General features: G+C 38.2%; 1 protein-coding gene across 3 annotated transcripts; it reads left to right on the forward strand.

The window, feature by feature from the left end:
• Positions 1-279: 279 nt before the first annotated feature.
• On the forward strand, positions 280-5,043 carry LOC149166136 (ATP-dependent zinc metalloprotease FTSH 2, chloroplastic-like). Of its 3 annotated transcripts, none has more exons than XM_089432478.1 (5): positions 280-968; positions 1,685-2,887; positions 3,405-3,718; positions 3,901-4,141; positions 4,328-4,523. In XM_089432478.1, exons 2-5 carry the CDS (start codon positions 1,688-1,690, stop codon positions 4,337-4,339), a joined length of 1,767 nt encoding a protein of 588 aa, XP_089288604.1. In that variant the 5' UTR covers positions 280-968; positions 1,685-1,687; the 3' UTR covers positions 4,340-4,523. The 3 variants fall into 3 exon arrangements, with proteins under 3 accessions (XP_089288604.1, XP_089288602.1, XP_089288603.1); XM_089432476.1 differs by lacking the exon at positions 4,328-4,523 and adding an exon at positions 4,546-5,043 and having other exon boundaries at positions 286-968; XM_089432477.1 differs by lacking the exons at positions 280-968; positions 4,328-4,523 and adding exons at positions 1,062-1,541; positions 4,546-5,043.
• The last annotated feature ends 16,009 nt before the right edge of the window (positions 5,044-21,052 follow it).

Here is a 21,052-nt window from a genome sequence, read left to right on the forward strand (position 1 = left end):
TCCGTTCAAAGACTCATGGTTGGTGATTAACTATAGGTTTAAAGGTTACACCTAAATTAAATCCAAATAATAATATAATAAAAAATTATCATAAAATCACCCAAAGATTGAAATATGTGATCCATATTCAATTGCTTTTCAACTCAATCAATAAATGACATGTTCATGTCCTTTCAAGCTATTTCTTGAACAATTATCTGCAGTTTTAACGTTATCCACTCTTTCAGTTTCATGAATTTTCAGTCTCTTGAAAATTCAACATATCATTACAGTGGCTGATCGTCCACAAGCCTCATGCTTTCATTTCCGTGTATTCCTCAGGTTGATAAATTGGTCCTATTCATCCATAATATTCTACTTTCCTCTATAATATTCTACTTCAACTTTCCTCTAGTTCAAGAAGCCATCTAGAAGGCCACAAAAGGACATCAACTTTGCATGGACTTTTGGCTGGTCTCATGAAATTTCATTAACAAATCGCCATAATTCTAATTTCTCAGTATCTTCATCAATATCAACTGACTATCCATGAAGCATACGCCTATGAATGTGGTTTAATATCATTGTTAGCAAGGTGTCCCCTTTTTGGTGGTTGAACTGGCCCAGAGTAAACATCAGGGCCATAGTGTCTGTCCGAAGGATAATCCTTTTCATGGCTGTGATTTATCCGTCTTTTCAAATCTCGATTCTTCCTTCTTGTTCATGAACATGGCCAATATGTGGACAAATTCATACAGATTTATAAGAAGAAGCTGCTGGAACACCACTAACAGACACGCAGATTCATCGTGTTCTGTACTACGATAGTTCTTAGACCGCCTATAAATATGTTTCAACTTGCTGGGATTATCATCATTCAGCATTTTCAGGAAGACCCATATCCATATAGAGTGATAAATCCATCGATTCCAGTCTAGTAGTACATTAAATTCTTCTGCTTGGGTACTTTCGCTGTAATTTTATTTCAGGTGAGATCCGCCTCTGTTACTGCAATGTGTATTCCTCCATTGAATTTCAGTTCTTTGCTGCTTCTGGTGATTTCGTGATTCATAATTGGATACCCATTAGTTTAATCCCCGTGAATTGGTCTTCCCTAAATGTACGGACTTATAATATTTTAAATCCTAGATTATTTTGTAAATCTTGTGTGTTGATTTCATTTTGCTAAATGATTATTGATTAGTTCAAGACAATCTTGAATTGAACAAGCATTGTTACTGTAACGTTCTCTGGTTTACACCATGAAAGCTTGTAGAGATTTTTGTTTGATTCTTGTTTGCCTTATTTCTTTTTATCCTGAGTGCACCCACCAACAGTAAATATCACTGCCTGAGCCAGCTTGATGGTAAGGTCCCATCTTACCTTGTAAGGTCCCATGTTACCTTGGCATAGCTCAGTCAGGTAAGACCTGCCAGGGTCTTATGTGAGCTATAATGTAAGGTAAGTCGGGGATAACCTGACCCAGAGAGCCCAGGGAAGGTCGGTCTCATATTATTTGCTAGAAGAGTTGGTCATGAAAGGACTCACTGAGCTCTCCAAAGGTATGAGATAACCTGACCTATATAACACTCACCAATACACAAAAAAGAGAATAGAATAGTTTTTTATCTATACTCTCTCACACACACATATTAATCTGCCAAGAGAATTGTCTGGACTCATGGATCTTTTGGTGACAATGCAGACAATGGCTTCCACCATGTCAATTACCACCTCTCAGACCGCCTGTTCATCATGCAAAAACTTTTCAAAGGAAATTCTAGGTCAGAAGATTGCCCTTCATCTTGCCCCTCTTCCTAAGTTCAAGCATGCCCCTAAAGTCATCACTGTCCGGAACCAGCAAGGGGAAACTAAAGAGAGGAGTCGTCCGGAGGTTGACAATGGGAGAAGAAATTTTCTGGGAGGGGTTCTGGGGTCTTTAGGAATAGGTTTATCTGTTGCCCAACGAGCTAACGCTGAGGATTCTCCAAGCCCTACATCATCCCGGATGTCGTATTCGAGGTTTCTGCAGTACTTGGATGAAGACAGAGTGAAGAAAGTGGACATTTTTCAGAATGGAACAGTGGCAATTGTGGAGGTTGTATCCCCTGAGCTTGGGAATAGGTTACAGAGAGTGAGAGTACAATTACCTGGTACGAACCAGGAGTTGCTTCGGAAATTGAAGTTCAAAAATGTTGATTTTGCTGCCCACCCAATCGAAGAAAACATGCGTGATTTCATCTTTAATTTGTTGGGAAACCTGGCCTTTCCTCTTATCCTCACTGGTACTCTGCTTTTGGCCTCTAGAAGATCACAGAGTGGCATGGGAGGCCCTGGAGGACCTGGATTTCCTTTGGGTCTTGGAAGGTCAAAGGCTAAATTTGAGATGGAACCGAATACTGGTATAACCTTTGATGATGTTGCTGGTGTAGATGAAGCCAAACAAGATTTCAAGGAAATAGTGGAATTTTTGAAGAAGCCAGAGAAATTCACTGCAGTGGGAGCGCGAATTCCTAAGGGGGCCTTGTTGGTAGGCCCTCCTGGAACTGGAAAAACATTGTTGGCAAAAGCAATCGCTGGTGAAGCAGGGGTCCCCTTCTTTTCTATTTCTGGGTCTGAATTTATAGAGATGTTTGTAGGAGTAGGAGCCTCTAGGATTCGTGATCTTTTCAAGAAGGCAAAGGAAAATGCGCCCTGTATTATTTTCATAGATGAACTCGATGCAGTGGGAAGGCAGAGGGGAGCAGGAATTGGCGGAGGCAATGATGAACGAGAACAGACATTGAACCAATTGCTTACTGAGATGGATGGATTTGAAGGGAACACTGGAGTGATTGTCATTGCAGCCACCAATCGAGTTGATGTGCTGGATGCAGCTTTACTTCGGCCTGGAAGGTTCGACAGACAGGTAATTAAAAACCTTCTTCCCATAACTTCAATGGATGGTAGATATTGAGGTACTTACTGCTTTGCTTTTTTATTTGTAATAGCCCATAAGAGCCTCAGTGGATTTAGTACTTATCTCATTTTAGTATTATACCGTATCTGCTGTCAGTTTTGATGAATTTATAGTGTACTGATATCATCCACAAAAGCTAGGAATCAAATGTTGGATTCCAAAGAACAAAGCAACTGCTCCATCCTTCTGGTTGCATTGTCCAAGACAAATAAATTGTGTTGGAATTTCAGCATTGAACGTGTCTACTTGATAAACAACCACCAACAGATTGGATGCATTTTTTCTTGGAAGTGGACTTTTCAAGATGAGGAGAAATGGACAATTTATAGTGTACTGATATTAATGTTGAAAGCCTGCTTAAGGGTTTTGTGTTAAAACAAATGTAACACACTGAAGTCAGTTGGGAAATTGAAGATATCGAAATTATGTGAAATATCATTCACTAAGAAATTTTAATGGATTACAGGTCACTGTTGATGTTCCTGATATGAATGGTCGCAAAGCAATCCTTAAAGTCCATGCTAGCAACAAAAAACTGGATAAAGATGTCTCACTTGATATTGTGGCAATGAGAACACCTGGCTTTAGTGGTGCTGATCTTGCAAACCTCTTAAATGAAGCTGCCATTCTTGCTGGAAGACGAGGAAAGCAATCCATATCAGTGAGGGAAATAGATGATTCAATAGACAGGATTGTGGCTGGTATGGAGGGCACAGCAATGACTGATGGAAAAAGCAAGAGTTTGGTGGCTTACCATGAAGTTGGGCATGCAATTTGTGCGTAAGTATAGTGACCTGAAATAAACTTCTGCTCTAGTCCAGAACATGTTTATGTTGATTATCTTTGCTCATGCCAGGCTCCTAACTTAGAGTCCACGGATGCATTAGCAATCTGTACTACGGGAGTGCCATATTTTTATCAGGCAACTGAGACTCCTTTTTTTGGTAATGTGATTATGTCAGCACATTGACTCCTGGGCATGACCCAGTTCAGAAAGTAACTCTTATACCTCGAGGACAAGCACGGGGTCTTACATGGTTTTTGCCAGAGCAGGACCCTAGTCTTATTACCAAGGAGCAAATTTTTGCTCGTATTGTGGGGGCTCTTGGTGGCAGGGCTGCTGAAGAAATTATTTTTGGTGAAGCTGAGGTCACATCAGGTGCAGCTAGTGATTTGCAGCAGGTGACACAGATAGCAAGACAGGTAAAATATTTCCTGTTTATCTTTTCCAGTCTGGTAGTAGATTGAAGAGTCACGAATACCAATGTGCATAATTTTCCTGGGACAGAACATGGTTTCAGATTTTTCTTTGAGCGCACACTTTTTTTTTTTCTTTCTTCTTTTCAAGTTCTGAAAATGCATCTTATATTTCATGACTAAACATGACAGAAATACATCTAGAATGATACATGATGCCAAAGTGAGTGGGTACACAGGCACCCCTTCCCAACATAAGCAAGGGAAGCATGCCCTTTTTGGCATCGACCTCTAGAAAAATTGTTTCAGAATATGGCTAAATGTAGTGGACAGTGTACCATTTTTCCCCTGTATTTTTTAATGACCATGCACTGGACAAGCAATTCATGGAGCTCTTTTGTATCTCACAGATGGTTACAGTTTTTGGGATGTCTGAAATTGGTCCATGGGCTTTAATGGATCCTGTAGTTCGAAGCAGTGATGTTGTGCTACGCATGATGGCAAGGAATTCCATGTCAGAGAAACTATTAGAAGACATTGATAAGGCTATAAAAAATATTACAGACAAGGCATACGATGTGGCTAAAAGCCACATAAGGAACAACCGGGCGGCAATGGACAAGATTGTAGAGGTCTTATTAGAGAAGGAGACGCTTTCAGGGGATGAATTCCGAGCCCTGCTATCCGAATTTAGGGAGATACCAGTTGATAACAAGGACGTCAAGGCTGCTCCTGTACTAGCACCAACTTATGCATCTGGCTGAAAACTTGGTGCACATTTCAGCATGTCATATTATAATACACAATAGATTGGAAACTTAGAGTCCCATCAGATGTATGATATGTACAGTTTACTTGTATAATTGGAACTGAATAATTCACTAAAAAAAATATATCCTTTTTTGTCAGACAGTGGACTATATCCTCATTGTCTCAGATTGCCTATCTTGTTGGTATATTTAGAACATAAAATTCAAATTGAAACCCTAAATTTGCCATCTACCATAGAATCATAAAATGCTGTGATTTCGATTAAACCAGATATTGCTGTTGTACCAAAACAAAATGGCTTTCACTAAATGGGATGTAGTGCTAGTCCATCAAATGATTCTTGACTTATGTGAGATCGCCATCCAAAAGGCTTGGAACTACTGTGATAATAGAGGTACAGCACCATGACCATGCAACGATCTAAATTCTTGAATTTGCAATCCAACCTAATGGCCCATGGAGGGCCATGAGCTTCAACGTTTGTGGATGTCCTACCGAGGCAAAAGAATGAGTTTCGTATGAAAAAAAATGGAAATTTCTTCTGAAAGTTCGCTTTTTCTATAGCTCCAACCAGAGAACAGGATTGGCTTTAGCTCATACAATTTAGAAAACTTCTATAACGCTTGTTACTTGAGTTTTCTCATTACAGCATACTATTCCTGTCAGATTTTTACTTCAGATGTTTACTTCACTTCTTTTCCATGAGACCATTTCTTTTCCAGGACATCATTCTCATTCTGGTTGGAATTTGGATTTTTCTTTAGCTATTACACAAAAAAAAAAATGGATGCTTTAGATCTTTATATTTCAGTCAAGAAACATTATATTTAAAATTTTGCCCTTTAATAATAACATTTTGATAATAAATAAACTATTTACCTTTATTGAATAAAAAATTACTTTTCAATAATACAATTTATTAAAAAAATTCATATATTTATCATTAAAAAAGACACAAATGCCCACCCAAATGACTTATTAAACCCTAAATCTTATTATTCCTTTATAATTAATACCCAAATGACTTATTAAACCCTAAATCTTATTATTCCTTTATAATTAATAATGATAATATATGTTATTTTCTAAAATATAATTTTTATATCAAAATTTCAAAATCACCAAATTCACAGTCAAATTAAGATTAAAATTAATTGTTAAATATTAAAAGTACATGATTGAAAATCTTATTCAAAATATTATACACGGTTCTTAGTAGCAAAAACCATTCAATGGGATTTACTTTGGCAATCCTGATATACTTTAAACTTAAAACAAATCAGAAAAATCGCTGGTTGATTTTAAATTAAAAATTGCTTTGAGGAAAGTAAAACAGAATGACAGTGGATAAACAAAATAAAAGCTATATTTATATTATATAATGATCCGTTGTAGAATCATACTGACCAGTGGAAAATAACTCACACACTCATGAAAAATAACTACCCAAAAAAAATAAAAATGAAGCGATAAGTTTTTAAATGACTACCAAAAAAAAAAAATGAAGCGATAAGTTTTTTTTTGGGCAAATTCATCACCTTGTGAGTGATTTTCCACTGGCCATTTTGTAAAAGTTGAAAAGTGGGCTAACATGTCATTTTCAGCTAGCCATTTTGTAAAGGTTGAAAAAGTGGGCCAACATTATGTAATTCTCTACTCTAGGAGTGCTTCTTCATTTAAATTTTGTTTTGGAATTTTATTGAATAGTAAGTTTTTCAAAATAGAAAATATAAAATTGATTAAAACCCAAAAAATATAAAATTGTTAAAATTGATTAAAATTCATTGGGGTTAACCCACAAACAAAAAATACGAATTGTTTTTAGTGCAACTTTTTGGAAGCTTTTCCGATGGATTTTTCCAATTAAATTTCTCTAAAATCTGGTAGGAATTCATTGAAATCACAAGTTTGATGGGTAACACTTGCACAATAGAAGTGCTCTAGGGGTTTTTTAGGGTGTTGAATCCATATATACAATAAAAAACTAGTTTCAATAACACACATCAAGATTTCACCACAAATTTTTCCACCAGATTTTGGCACTGCAAAAAGTCGCACTAAAGACAACTCCCAAAAAATATGCGCAAAGCAAACTAAGCACATGTTTTAATGGTTGAATGGCCTCCATCCAACCATGAAGTTATTAAGGCCATTTTCAGACGGAAGAAACTGCCTCCAAGGTTGCGCAACCAAACAAGTCTACATGGAGTGCAATGATTTTAGCGTAGCACAAATCGATGGAGGAGACCTTGATTTTACAAGGCACAAAAAGTTTGGTATACACGCGATTCTTCAATTGCGCGTCACATCCATTATCTGGTGCTTTCTGTGTGGAGTCATTGTAAGTTGTCCCCTACTAATTTTTTTTTAAAATATTATAGAGTTTGGCACATTCACTGACAATACTCCATTGATACATTAGTGAAAGATCATAAATTCTCTAATGTAATGTGTCAAATCAATTTCTCTCATACATTTTAGTAGACGAGAGAGGCGCAAGGACAGGCAGCATTGATGTCCGCCTACTCACAGTCTTACTCCATACTTGTGAATAAATTGATGGATGTGACACCATGACAGGCCCCAGTCGAAATGAAACACATCTTGATGTACGGTATTAATACTTGTGAATAAATGGATGGATGTGACACCATGACAGGCCTCGGTCGAAATGAAACATGGCTTGATGTACAATATTAATACTTGTGAATAAATGGATGGATGTGACACCATGACAGGCCCGGTTGAAATGAAACACAGCTTGATGTACATTATTAAGAGCATTTTCGGAAAATAATAACCCATCAAAATACATTTTGTAAATTTCCCAACACATCAAGGAAAATGATTATGTGAAATTTTTGAACATCAAATACGTCCAAAATACCCTGTAACGAGTAATTTACCCATCAAATGTCAAATTCCAACCCTGATTCCCGCCCTAGTTTTTACCATTTCCTCTCAACCATCATATATACAAAGACAAAATCTTTCAATATTCACGCTTTCAGATTTTATATTAATATTAAATACAATTATGATTATAGACATAATATATAATAATAATTTGCTTTATAGAATGATGGTATGGCCTAGAAAAAGGGAGTGAATTAATGAGTAGATAAATTTATTTTGTTTAATGATTTTTTTTAAGGTAAGGTAAAGTTTTGTTTTGATTATATATATATATATATATATTATAACTATAATGATAATGATAGGGATTTTCTAAAATGAGATAAAATTATTAAAAATGAAGTTTTATAGTCAAAGTTTCATAAATCAAGTGAAATTTTAATATTTTTGGAAAAAAATTTATTAAATTTGGGAAAGTTTTACTAGAAAAAAATTTGTGCATTTATTAGTTTAAGAAAGTTTTACTGGAAAAAAATTGTGTACTTATTAATTTATTTTTAAGGGAATTTCTAGTCAACCAAAAGTGATCATATTGGGATTTAATAAAAGACTTCATGATAAAGTTACGAATAGAAAGTGAGTATGTAACATCAACAACCCTTATTATAGCCTTATTATGAAATATATATTATTAGATAAAATTTTAACTTAGTAAATAATACTAAGGGAGTCAAATCATTAATAGACTAATATGTAGTTTAATGGTAAGGTGGTCAATGCTTAATATAGCTAGTAAATTTGATTCTCATACACTCTAAGTTGGTTGGAGGGCTATAGTTGAAATTAGGCTTACTATCATTAGAACCTAATGAAATTTCTATTGATTCCATCAAAGAGAGAAACAACTATACAATAAACAAAAAGCCTACTTTCAAGTTTAGTTGAAGAGATAGAGAACTACCTTTACAATAATCTAATACTATGATAACCTATTGATGCATAGAACATGGTATTTAGTATTTTTGAACATTTAAATAAAAAAACTATACTCAAAATTCTAATTACACATAAGCCTTGACCTTTGAGATCTAGAGAATATCAAACTTGATATTTAGATGGAAAGAATTGTGTAAGCTACTTCATTGGCTTAAGATGCGTAATACTACATCAAATTAGCATGTTCTTTGAATAATCTACCCATGGCTACAACATGTATATCCAAGTTTCCAATCTATTCAACATTCCAAGTGAAGTGTAGTCTATTGGGAACCTTCCACTTCTTTAGCATATTCTTCCTTTTAAGGCTATGTAGACTTCCATGAATTGATATCTTGGTTCAACATGCTCAAACCCTATTGTCCCTAGCTTCAAAAAAAAGTTCATTCTCGTCCCCATTAACAACTTTTTGGAAAAAAAATTATATAGACTTATCAATATGGTTGCCACCTTCAATGTAACCTAATTAGAAGCAATCCTCACTAATATGCCATCATCATTCATTCCATTTCCTTAAGTCATTCTCTAACATTAAGGATTAAATGATAAATCTCATAACTTCCCAAAGATCTCTTAACCATTTTCTCTAAAATATTTGCAACATATTTTTACCTATAGAAACAATTTAGTACCATAATCAATTGGAAACTAAATATATTGGCATTTTCAACTAGTTTACTTGAAAACCTAGTGTAGTAGGAATCTATCTCAACCATACATGACTACACCATGTAGAAAATCCATGAAATTTTGATCTACTAATATGAGCAATCTGAAATAAAATTTCTTCTCACATAAACATGAAATTTCTCTACTATATGCAATGGAATAGGAACAGAAATAAAAGCACAATCACACAATTCAAAAAACATAGAATTTTCTAGGGAACCCAACTGGGAAAACCCTCTGCTTGGTGAGAATTTTATTGATAGAAAAAACTAAGCAATTGACCTCTTACAAAATACAATTGTTTCAATCTGAAAGACACACTTGTCTTTTTTGCTTGACCTAAGTTTGAAACCTTTGCAATATTGTTGATGTTGATTTGGGTAGTATCGGATGTGCTCTAGCCACGAAAATTGGTGGAGAAGCTAAAGAACGTGACATATCCAATACCCATAAATGGTTTGGGCAGAATCTAATTAGTTTGGGAGATATTAAAATAATTAATGTTTTTAATGGATTCCCTAAGTTTAAACTTAGGGAAAATAAAATATTAATGTGAATTAATATAAAACTGAGTTAGAATGGTCCAAAAGTCATGGATCAAGCCAGATCTAATCTTAGTCGTTGATTAGGGACTTAATCTCGGCCATTGAATTGTCAACGAGAAAAGTACAAGAGGAGGCTTGAGGGTCACTTGGAGAACACACCGAGTTGATCAAGAATTCGATTTTCTAGGGTAGTGCCTGCTGAGGAAATCGAAGGAGTGATCAGAGTTGCAGCTGAGGGGTATTGAATGTAGTATCAAAGAGACAGAGATAGTATCAGGAGCATCAGCACAGAAGCTGGGAGAGGGTTGACACACAGCCATCTAGACGCCACACAAAAGCAGCTAGCGGCAACTAGGAGCTGCACATAGCCTGAGGAGGGCTAGCGTGGGAGACACAGAGGCTCCAGAGGCTGACGCAGAGCCCTAAGAGGCTGATGCTAGGCCAGAAAGGCTGACGTTGGGCCAGAGAGGATGACACAGACCCTAGAGGTTGACGCTGGGAGATTTCGTGGGGTAGATTGGGGCTAATATTTGTCTCCGACTGAGAGGTACTACTACCAAGGGCATTCTCTGTTGGGTGAGCCATTTCTGGCACCTAGATTGTATTCTGAAACTGCTTAATAATAAAACCATCAGATCGCTGCACCGATTTTCCCGCATTTGGTTTTTCCATGGACATTAGTCCAAAAATAGCAGTGTCACTTGTGTGCTTGTTTCCTTAAGTTGATGATCTGTATGTGTTGAGACTATACTTATATTTATTTTCAGTATTTACATGCTAAATAACTTGTTAATTAACAGAACAACTAAGAAGAAATAAATCAGAAAGTACAGGAATTCTAACAGTTAGACTTAGAAATTCCAACATGGTATCAGAGCGTGGTTGTAGATCACAAGATAACTGAGGGCATCAGTCGAGCAGAGCAGCAGCAGCAGAAAAAATTGTCCCGAGTGACAGAAGTTGTTCCTAGCAGAAAAGCAACAAGGAAGGGGTGACGCAGTGCCTGCATCATCAATTCGAGCCAGGAAGAGGATTAGCGCAATGGCAGAGAGGAGCACACCTAGCCTATGTTGTGCCCAGTCATTTTTCTCAGTGAGGAAGGATTGACGCCCATGGCAGGGATTGCGCATAGCCTAGAGGCTCTAACCTTCAGTTTGTTGGGACATAGGAGGTTGTGGGTAAGCTGCGGAGTGAAGCTGGTGGGGTATTGTGGTCAGAATAGTACCTAACAGGGTAAGACCAAGGAGGAGGGAGTTGCTACCAAGGATTTCTAGCCAAGAAATCTAGATCAGTGGTGCAGCTGCACTAAAGGTTGAATTGGGGGCATCTCAACATTGGCAGAGAGGTTTCCAAGAGGGAAATCGAGGCTCAGAGGTAGTCACACCGAGAACTTCCAGGAGGGAAGTAGAGAGACTCGGAAGAGTCGAAAGAGGAGCAGTGAAATGGAAGTAAATGGGGTAAGAGATCAGGATAGACTAGACGGAGCCTCAAACTTTGTGGTCTAAAAGGCCAGGATCTTGTCCGTTCTAGACAAGAATCATCTCAAGCACTTCGCCTTGAACACAATAGCAGTCCTAGTTGACCGGATGAGAATGAAAAGTACCAGGAGACAATGGCGAGGACCAAGAGCATCATCCTTGACAGGGTCAAGGACCATGTAGTACCACATATTGCTGAAAAGGACACAGCAAATGCAATGTGGGAGGCTCTGACAAAATTATATCAGCATACTTATGTGCAGAGGAGATGATACTAGAAAATCAATTACGATCATACGATATGCAGAAGGGAGAACAAATAGACACCTTCCTCGGTCGATTGAAGGAGATCTAGGATTAGCTTACTTCCATAGGGGCCATGCTAGATGAGGAGATGATGGTGAGGACCGCATTGAATGCAGTCTCAGAGGATTGGGAGGTATTTTTCCAGAGCATATTGGGCAGGTCAACCCTTCAAAATTGGGAGGAATTGTGGGTGGCTCTTCGTCAAGAAGAGATCAGAAGGCTAACCAAGGTGGGAAGCAGCAGAAATGGGGTCAGAATCAAGAAGGAGGAAGAGGAGGATGTTGCCCTATCATTTGAGGGAAAGTAGGAGAAGCAAAAGAAGAAGGACCTCTCTAAGGTCAAATGCTTCCACTGTGGGGAACTGGGTCACTATGCGAGCTAGTGTCTGAGGAAGAAGAGCAAGGGAGAGGTTTTTGAGACCAAGGTTGTGCCAGCAAGGGCGGATTAAGAAGTGGAGACAGATGATGACTGTGCCATGAGTGCTCATGCACCACTTGAGAAGAAGTGGGGAGACATCGAGCTGTAGCCAGACAGACTACAGGTGATGAGGAGCAGGATCCTAAAGGTACCCAACCTCTTGGATTATACCTTGCTACGAGAGCCCCGAAGAGGAGTAGCAGGACTAGCGAATGTTGGTAGAGATGGATGTAGATGGAGCGACATAGGAAGCTACAATGCAGGAGTCCCAGGATAGCATGAGGCAGCAGTGCAAGATGCATAGAGTTGTTGCAGCAACGCAGAGGTCAGAGAGGGAGCACTTGTCAGTGACAGAGGAAGCTTCAGCATCAGGAGTGTTTCTAGCCTAACGGAAATGTCAGATTTGGGATATTAGTTACTTACTTCTCAGTAACTAAGTTGCAGTACAACAGTTAGCAGTGGCAGTGTTATGGGAATCACGATGCAGCATGATGAGAGGGGTTGCAATGCAAATGCAGTAGTGGCAGTGGCATGGCCATGGGCAACTACACGGATGCAAAGGGAGCTATTGTACAGATGCAGCAGTGGCAATGAAAGGAGAATGGGTAGAAGTACATGATGCAACAGTGCAGAGAATGATGGCCATCAAGCTTAGCATCAACATAGGGACCGATGCCGGATGATCAGGGTGATACTCAGTGAAGAGTATTACCAGAGCACAATCCTCGCTAAGAGGGATTGTTGATTTTGGGTAGCATCGAATGTGTTCTAGCCATGAAAATTGGTGTAGAGGCTAAAGAACATGAGATCTCCAATACCCAGAAATGGTTTGGGCAGAATCTAACCAATTTGGGATATATTAAAATAATTAATATTTTTAATGGATTCCCTAAGTCTAAACTTAGGGAAAATAAAATATTAATGTGAATTAATATAAAACTGAGTTAGAATGGTCCAAAAGTCATCGATCAAGCCAGATCTAATCTTAGCCATTAATTAGGGACTTAATCTCGGCCATTGAATTGTCAACGAGAAAAGTATAAGAGGAGGCTTGAGGGTCACTTGGAGAACACATTGAGTTGATCAAGAATTCAATTTCCTAGGGCATCACTTTCCGAGGAAATCGAAGGAGTGACCAAAGTTGTAGCTGAGGGGAAGTGAATGCAGTAGCAGAGAGGCAGAGATAGTATCGGGAGCATCAACGCCGAAGTCGGGAGAGGGTTAACTCAGAGCCAGCTAGAGGCCACGCAGAAGCAGCCAGAGGTAGCCAGGAGTTGCACAAAGCCTGAGGAGGGCCAGCGTGGGAGACACAAAGGCCCTAGAGGCTAACGCAAAGCCTTGAGAGACTGACGTTGGGCCAGAAAGGCTGACGCTAGGCCAGAGAGGCTGACGCAAATCCTAGAGGTTGACGCCAAGAGATTTCGTGGGGCGAATTGGGGCTGATATCTGTCTCCAACTGAGAGGTACTACTGTCAAGGGTATTCTCTGTTGGGTGAGCCATTTCTGGAACCCAGATTGTATTGTAAAACTTCTTAATAATAAAACCCTCAGACAGTTGCACCGATTTTCCCGCATTGGGTTTTTCTAGGGACATTAGTCCAAAAATAACGGTGTCACTTGTGTGCTTGTTTCCTTCAGTTGATGATCTGTATGTGTTGGGACTGTACTTGTATTTATTTTCAGTATTTACATGGTAAATAACTTGTTAATTAATAAAACAAGTAGGAAGAAATAAATAAGAAAGTATAGGAATGATTTCTAACAGTTAGACTTAGAAATTCCAACAATTGATCTCTACTGCCCTATACCAACTTTTGCACAAGATTCTCCTACGCACTCTTCCTCTCACAAGCTCCATTAAAAAATTTGTGCTTCTTATTGTTTAGTCTCACCAAAACAATGATTAAATGTGTGCCTTCGTTCCTCCTTTTAAAGGCAATTCGAATGGTTAAAATTAGTGAGTTTTCTTATTAAAGAATGATTTTGTGATTAATTGAGTTATCATGAGTTAACTTCTCATGCAACTCATCCTATTTCAATTTAACCACTTGAAACTCAAATCACGTGTGCTTTTCCTCAATCAACTCACACTAGAAATCAAGAAATCAACTTTCAATTTCAACACATCAGTTAACTGCAACCTAACTCATCCTAATTTTTAGGGACATTCTTTAATTTTAGGAGCTCGAAAATGCACAAGAAGGAACTTAAGTTTAACTCCTTGAATTAAGGCACAAATCAAGGAACCCTTTCTCACTATTATTTTCAACACTCCCTCTTAATGAGGAAGGGGTTCCTGGAAGAACCTCATCCACCTAGATCTATCCCCAACACTACCAAGTTATCTGTTGCTACAGTTTCTCCCTTTGAAAAATAAGACTTCCTTGCTTTCTTCTGTGGAACCTACTCTAAAGACTTGTTCTTTCCCACCATGCTCTGTGAGTTCATAATCTCCCACTATAATTGATCACAACTCCTTTTGTGTCATTGTACTTTGGCTCACTGATCTACCCACTAGCGAGCCTCTACCTCCACTAAGAAGTCTGCTCATTGGGTTTTCTGGATATGCCCTCTTATTAGTGGTTTGGCCATCTTCAACATACTGAACTAGGGGTCCACAACTCAGGCTCCTAATAGCTCATTAGTCCTTCAATGATCACTCATTTTATAAAGACTTCAACAAGGTTAGCTTCTCACAGCAGATATGTACATCTACACACTGCATACTTGCCCATGAGAAACATTGTTCACAACTCGTTTGTGAACAATACTTTGTTGCCTTCACATAGTGTCTTAGCTACTCCAAGATCATTGTCATAAGGCTTTCTAGATCTACCCACTTTTCCACCTTCTATTCACTTCAAAATATTGATCCTAGGGCACACAAATCTACCTTGTTACTGTGACACATCAACCCTATTGTCACTCTCCTCAGGACCTCCAAAATTGCTCACACACAGTGAACTCTTTGACTAATATAGGGTTTGCAAATCAGCCACTAACAATCCATACACTTACTGTTCTTAGGCTACTTCAGATATGAAATATGTGTGCTGGTTGATTTTGTTCAATGTTGTTGATAACATGTAGAATTTCCTTGAAATTCTACAATTGTTTAAGTGAACAATTATGAAACTAAATTGTAACACCAAGACACATAATTTCTCTACCTTTTTTCAGCAAAATAAAAACAGAAATAAAAGCACAATCATGCAATTCATAAAACACCGAATTGTCTAGGGAACCTAACTTGGAAAACCCTCTGCTCGATGAGAATTTTATTGATAGAAAAAATTGAGCAATTGATTTCTTACAAAATACAATTGTTTCAATCACACTTGTCTTTCCTGCTTGATCTAAGATTGAAGCCTTTGCAAGATTGTTCATCTCTTCTACCCTTTACTAACCTATGCACAGGCTTCTCTTCCACACTCTTCCTCTCACAAGCTCCACGCACAAACTTGTTCTTCCTATTGCTTGATCTCACCAACTCTTTCTCACCAAAACAATGATTAAACTTGTGCCTTCATTTCTCCTTTTAAAGGAAATTTGAATGGTTAAAATTAGTGAGTTTCCTAATTAAGGAATGATTTTGTGATTTATTGAGTTAGCATGAGTTAAATTCTCATGCAACTCGTCCTATTTCAAGTCAACCACTTGAAATTCAAATCACTTGTTCTTTTCCTCAATCAACTCACACTAGAAAATCAAGAAATCAACTTTCATTTTCAACACACCATTTAACTACAACCTAAATCGTCCTAATTTTTAGGGACACTCCTAAATTTTAGGAGCTTGAGCATGCACAAGAAGAAACTTGAGTTTGACTCCCTGAATTAAGGCACAAATTGAGGAACCCTTTCTCGCTATTATTTTCAACACACTATAGCATTTGGTTCTATGTAAAAGTCATTCTTCATTCTCAAAGAAGTGATCATGTATAACTTTATAAGTAATTTATCCAAAGTACTGAGAGGTAATGTATGTTTCAATCATTACTTTCAGTTGGAAATGGAGGGTATGGATGAATATATGGCTATAGGGGAGAAGTGTGGCATAGATAAGCATGATAAACTAGTAGATTTATTGGAATATTCAATGTCATAAGCAAATTTTTTCATTAAATGTCTTCAGTCATCCCTACAAGGTTTGATTTAGGGTTTGTGAGAAAGGACAATTGGTAGTGTATCTTCCCAATGCAAAACCCTATCTAACTTGAGTTATAAGACATTTGGAAAGGCAAAGAGTTACCCTGGCATGGACGATGTTCAAACTCATATTGATGTCTCTAACAAAACATAGGTCCTAGATATTTGTGGAGTCTCAAACGATGGTGTTTTTGGGAATTGTTTAGGGGTCCCCTAATAGCCATTTTTTTATTGTACCCATCTTTCTTTTGATGGTCTTTTTAATGCCAAGTTTTTTCGTTTCTCTAGTTTTGTGGGAGTTAGGGCTTATGGCGAGGGTTTTATAAGTGATGGTTTCAACTTAGCATACTTTTGAGGTGTTAGTTCATACCTATCGATGGTTACAACAAAGAAAAGGAGGAAGATCCTAAAGCATCATGGTGAAAAAAATTGAACTTATAGTAGGTAAGGACATTAAATTTGAGGATATGCTAGACCTCGATGGTAAAACCCTAGTTGAGAAGTTTATAAGAAGGAAGGTTTTCCAATTGACTTTCAAGGAATAGGTATATGATAGATGCGTTACTCTCATTGGATACTTCTTGATTATTCACTTAATAAATGTTTATTAGGGTTCATATTTAGAGAATAGTCAAATGCAACAAGCATTCTATAAACTTGGTTATTTTGGGATTCATATTCAATATTCTAGCCCTAACCCAAACGATGTTTCTTTAGAGATAAACCCGGTTTGCATAAAGCTCCCGTGGCTTCCTTTGGAATGGTGGGTTGAGGTTGGTTTAAACACTATTGGTGGCTATCTTGGAAGAATTCTGGTGATAGATGACAATTACAATCAAATAATTTGTTAATTAAAGGTGAAAAATAGTTTGTTTGAAACAATCAAACTAGTTTTTGGGGGGTAATCCTTCTTGCAACCTCTAGATTACTTCAATTTTCTATTTAGATGTAATCATTTCCACAAGGTTGGGAATGTTTTTGAAGAATGTCCTCTCAAATATTTCTAAATAAAAGGGGTGCCAAAAGGATTTAAATCTAACCAAAATCCATCTCCAAAAGGTTGGGAAGGTGTTATTTCTCTTACAGAATGAACTCATAATGTAGAGAAATTGAATTTGGATGATATTGTCAATCGTTGCCCTAATTCAATTACGAAAAAGCTAGTTGTTGAAGACCAATCTCTCAAGTTAATGGAGAACTAGAGAGGTTTGAAGGGTGATGAGGTTGATGGTAATCTAAGGATTGATGATTCAAGTAAAAAATGGAGTGGATGCTCCAGTATTTATGCCTCTTCTCCTTTGTAAAAGGCTCATGTTCCAAGTTTGTTAGTTTTGGATCTACCTCTTTTTGTAGATTTAAATAAAATATTGAAAGACTTATCTAATATGGGTTTTTCAAATGTGGTGTTGGTCCAAAACAATGGGCATATGTTAATGACTACAATTTTAAACGAGCCTACCTCTCTACTCTCAGTGTGTACTGAGAGTCTGATTGTGGGGGATGTATAAATCAAGGTTTTAGGGAAGGCTCCTTATAAGATGGCTAAAATCCCAATTGTGGAAGTTTCTTCTACTCCATCTTCCTTGAATGTGAGCTCACGACAAGGACGTCCTTGTGATTTTAGGTTGAGGAAGCCCAAAAACTCATTGGGGGGAGGTTTTTTTAGGAGGGTTGGGGAGTGATTTGGGAGTTGACTTCCCTCTTATTTTTGTTGGTAAGTTTTCAACCCTTAAAAAATTATAGGAGAAGGTAGTTAGGGCGATTAAACAAGGGAAACAACTATTCATTAATGGTTTCTTAGAGCAAGCTTGACTCCTACCAAAGTGACCCGGTGAAGACACTCTCACTAAATATTAATGGCATAGGAGGTTGGGCCAAAATATTAACCCTCAACTGACGTGTGATAATGCATAAACCAAAAATAATGTTGATTCAGGAGATGATGAGGAAGAGAGATTCTCTATATGGTGCTTTAAAAATTTTAATCAAGGGTTGGTATTTTGTAGTTATGACTCTCAAGGGGGCCTTAAGAGGGCACATTATTGGCTAGCTGGAATGAGAACTTAAAATTTTTATATTCTTTTGCAATTCCTTTGAGATTGTTGATGGAGGTGGTTTGTAAAATGTTGGGCAATTTCTACAATGTTCTAAATATTTACAGGCTATATGATGGTAAGATTCCCATTTGGGATAAAAATTCTTATTCTAGATCTCTAATGTCTAGTAACCTCATTCCGTTGGAAATATTGAGAGGGGAGTGAATCAATATTTCTTTCAATTAATGTATTATGCAAGTTTATATTTTTATCACAAGTTAAATCAGGACAAAATAAATAGAACAAAAAATAATTTTATTGATGAATATAGTGAGGATTCCAATCCTCTTTTACAAAAATTCAAACTCCAACCTATACAGCAAAATATTTGACTTGAAAAGGTTAAAAAAACTATGTAAATGAATAGTGATATAGAAGGTTTCATCATCAAGCAAGATGGCCTTGAAGTCTCGCAAAGTTTCAATCATGCGCCTCCCACAGGGACTTGGATAAGTTTCGCCACTCGACTGTAACTCTCTCAGTCTCATTTCCTTGTTCCCTTTTCTCCTACATACAGGTCAATGATAGCACATTTTGGGGATCAGGTAGACCTATCGTGGAGTGAGGCATCTGTCAGGCACTAGGCTTCAGCTACAGGTCATCAACATCACTTTTGTTTGTTGAGATGGATGAGGATCTTATTCGACTATTCGAAGGACCCCTATGATTTTTTTCCCATCTGGACTGAGTCCCCACATCAGAATGTCGTTATGGATTCACCGGTTGATGCGGTTCCACTGGTCTCTTTGGCCGCCGCATCTAGGGTTTCACCGGAACCTACCCTGGAAAACCCTGACCCTCTTGATTTCGACTCCTTTCTAGCGTTCAGACATGTCTCCCTTGGGATCTAGTTCTCTAGATCTTCCGAAGACCATTTATACCTTTTGCATGTTGATTATCCAACCTCCTCTCCTTCCTCGCTCCATTTCCTGGAATCGTGCATCGCCCCTCACCTATCTGACATCCCTTCCATTGAACCCCTTCACCATCTCAGCTCTGTTGGACCTTCTGTTTACTTTTCTACAGTGGGACCCTCTAGGGTTTTCTCTCCGGTGACCAACTATCACACTTTGCCTTCTGTGATCGCTTCCCCTGTGCCAAAGATCATTACCCCCCCCCCAACCTTGGGTTGTTTTGAGGATGCTAGGGTTAGCATTTCTTCAAACTCCCATTCTATGGAAGCAGTTAATTCTGATGCAGTTTCTCTGAAATAGAGAGTGAAAAAATCCAAGTGCATCAAGATAAGCAATAAAGGGAGTTTTCTAATCTCGAGGAAGGGTTGGGGATGGACGAGGTCATACTACAGATAGGGTTTTGGTTAGACGGGTCTGAGGCAAAAAGTATACTGCCTCCCATCTGAGGAAATGGGTTTCTGAGATCTAGGGCCAAATACTAGAGGTCTTACCATCGGTTGTGACTATGACCAGGGGCTAGCTTTCCTTACGCTTCCATAGTCCGGAACATGCCTCATGGGTTCTCATGAATTTATGGCATATTGAAATGGTACATGTTCTGCTCACGAGGTGGAGTCCTCTTTTTTATCTAGATCAGGAACAGCTAGGGTCAGACCTATATGTGTCAGATTGCCTCTACATCTTTGGTCTGAGGATATTTTCAAATGCATTGGAAATGAGCTGGGGGTCTTTATGGACAATGATAAATCATTCATCGACTCCAGGAAAATAGCTTTCGCTCGCATATTGGTTCACCTTGATACCCGAGAAGGGCTAGAGGAAAACTTAAAGATCCAATGGAGAAACACCATTAGACTTCAAAAGCTAGACTATAAAGGGGTGCCATTCCAGTGTAGGCGATGCCACAAAGTAGGTCATCTCTTTAAGGAATGTCCCTTACTCTCTAAAGGAAATCCTTCTCTGGAGACAAAGGAAGGAAATTATGGGAAGGAAAAGGAATCAATCTTAAAGGAATAGAGGAGCCAGAAGGAAGCATCTCGCACGTAAAACCGAAGGTTGTGGACAAAGGGAAACAAGTCACTCCTGCACAGCCTCCGCCACCGAGGATCACCAAAGCCCGCACAACAGCATCCGACCTGCCCCCCGGTACCATCTCCAATTCCCCTTTCTCTATTTCTTTTAATTTCAACGAGCCATTTGTATCATGTCAGTCACAAAAAGTTGGGGTCATTCTATCCTGATGTGATCTTAATTTGATTTCTTTCCCCTCAACATCCACTCCTGTCGTTTTATCTATTCCTCCTCCTACCATTCTAGATATCTCATAAAACACAATTTCCTCTAGGGAGGAATCCTATGAATCTCAATCTAACCATAGGTACAATTTGAATTCTCTAGAGAAACCAACAGTTGTGGCTGGACATGGTCTTGGTTTAGCTCCTCCTCTGAAGATTCCAAAACCCTCCCGAGGTAGACAATCTTTCATCACCAAAGCCATACACCAAGCCGGTCAGGATGTAGTAAAAGGTAGATAACTATCCATTGATGTGATTCTTAGAGAAAGAAACACCCCGAATCTAGCCCCATATTGAAGTGGGTCTCCTTTAATATTCACGGGTTGGCTAGTCCCGTTAAATGACTAGCCCTTAGGAGACTCCTCGAATTAGAAAAGGTGGATGTGATCTTATTATAGGAGACTCTCGATGACTATGAATTTATAA

The sequence above is a fragment of the Pinus tabuliformis genome, chromosome 5_1 (assembly GCF_031772625.1).
Source record: "Pinus tabuliformis cultivar Carrire ecotype Pingquan chromosome 5_1, CPIR1, whole genome shotgun sequence".
Lineage (NCBI taxonomy): Eukaryota > Viridiplantae > Streptophyta > Pinopsida > Pinales > Pinaceae > Pinus > Pinus tabuliformis.

What these genes read in the sequence shown, in the direction of transcription:
- LOC149166136 (XM_089432476.1), top strand. Translation starts at nt 1,688, where the DNA reads ATGGCTTCCACCATGTCAATTACCACCTCTCAGACCGCCTGTTCATCA. An exon ending in CTGGAAGGTTCGACAGACAG is followed by an intron (nt 2,888 to 3,404) that starts GTAATTAAAAAC and finishes AATGGATTACAG; the next exon opens with GTCACTGTTGATGTTCCTGA. An exon ending in GTTGGGCATGCAATTTGTGC is followed by an intron (nt 3,719 to 3,900) that starts GTAAGTATAGTG and finishes TGATTATGTCAG; the next exon opens with CACATTGACTCCTGGGCATG.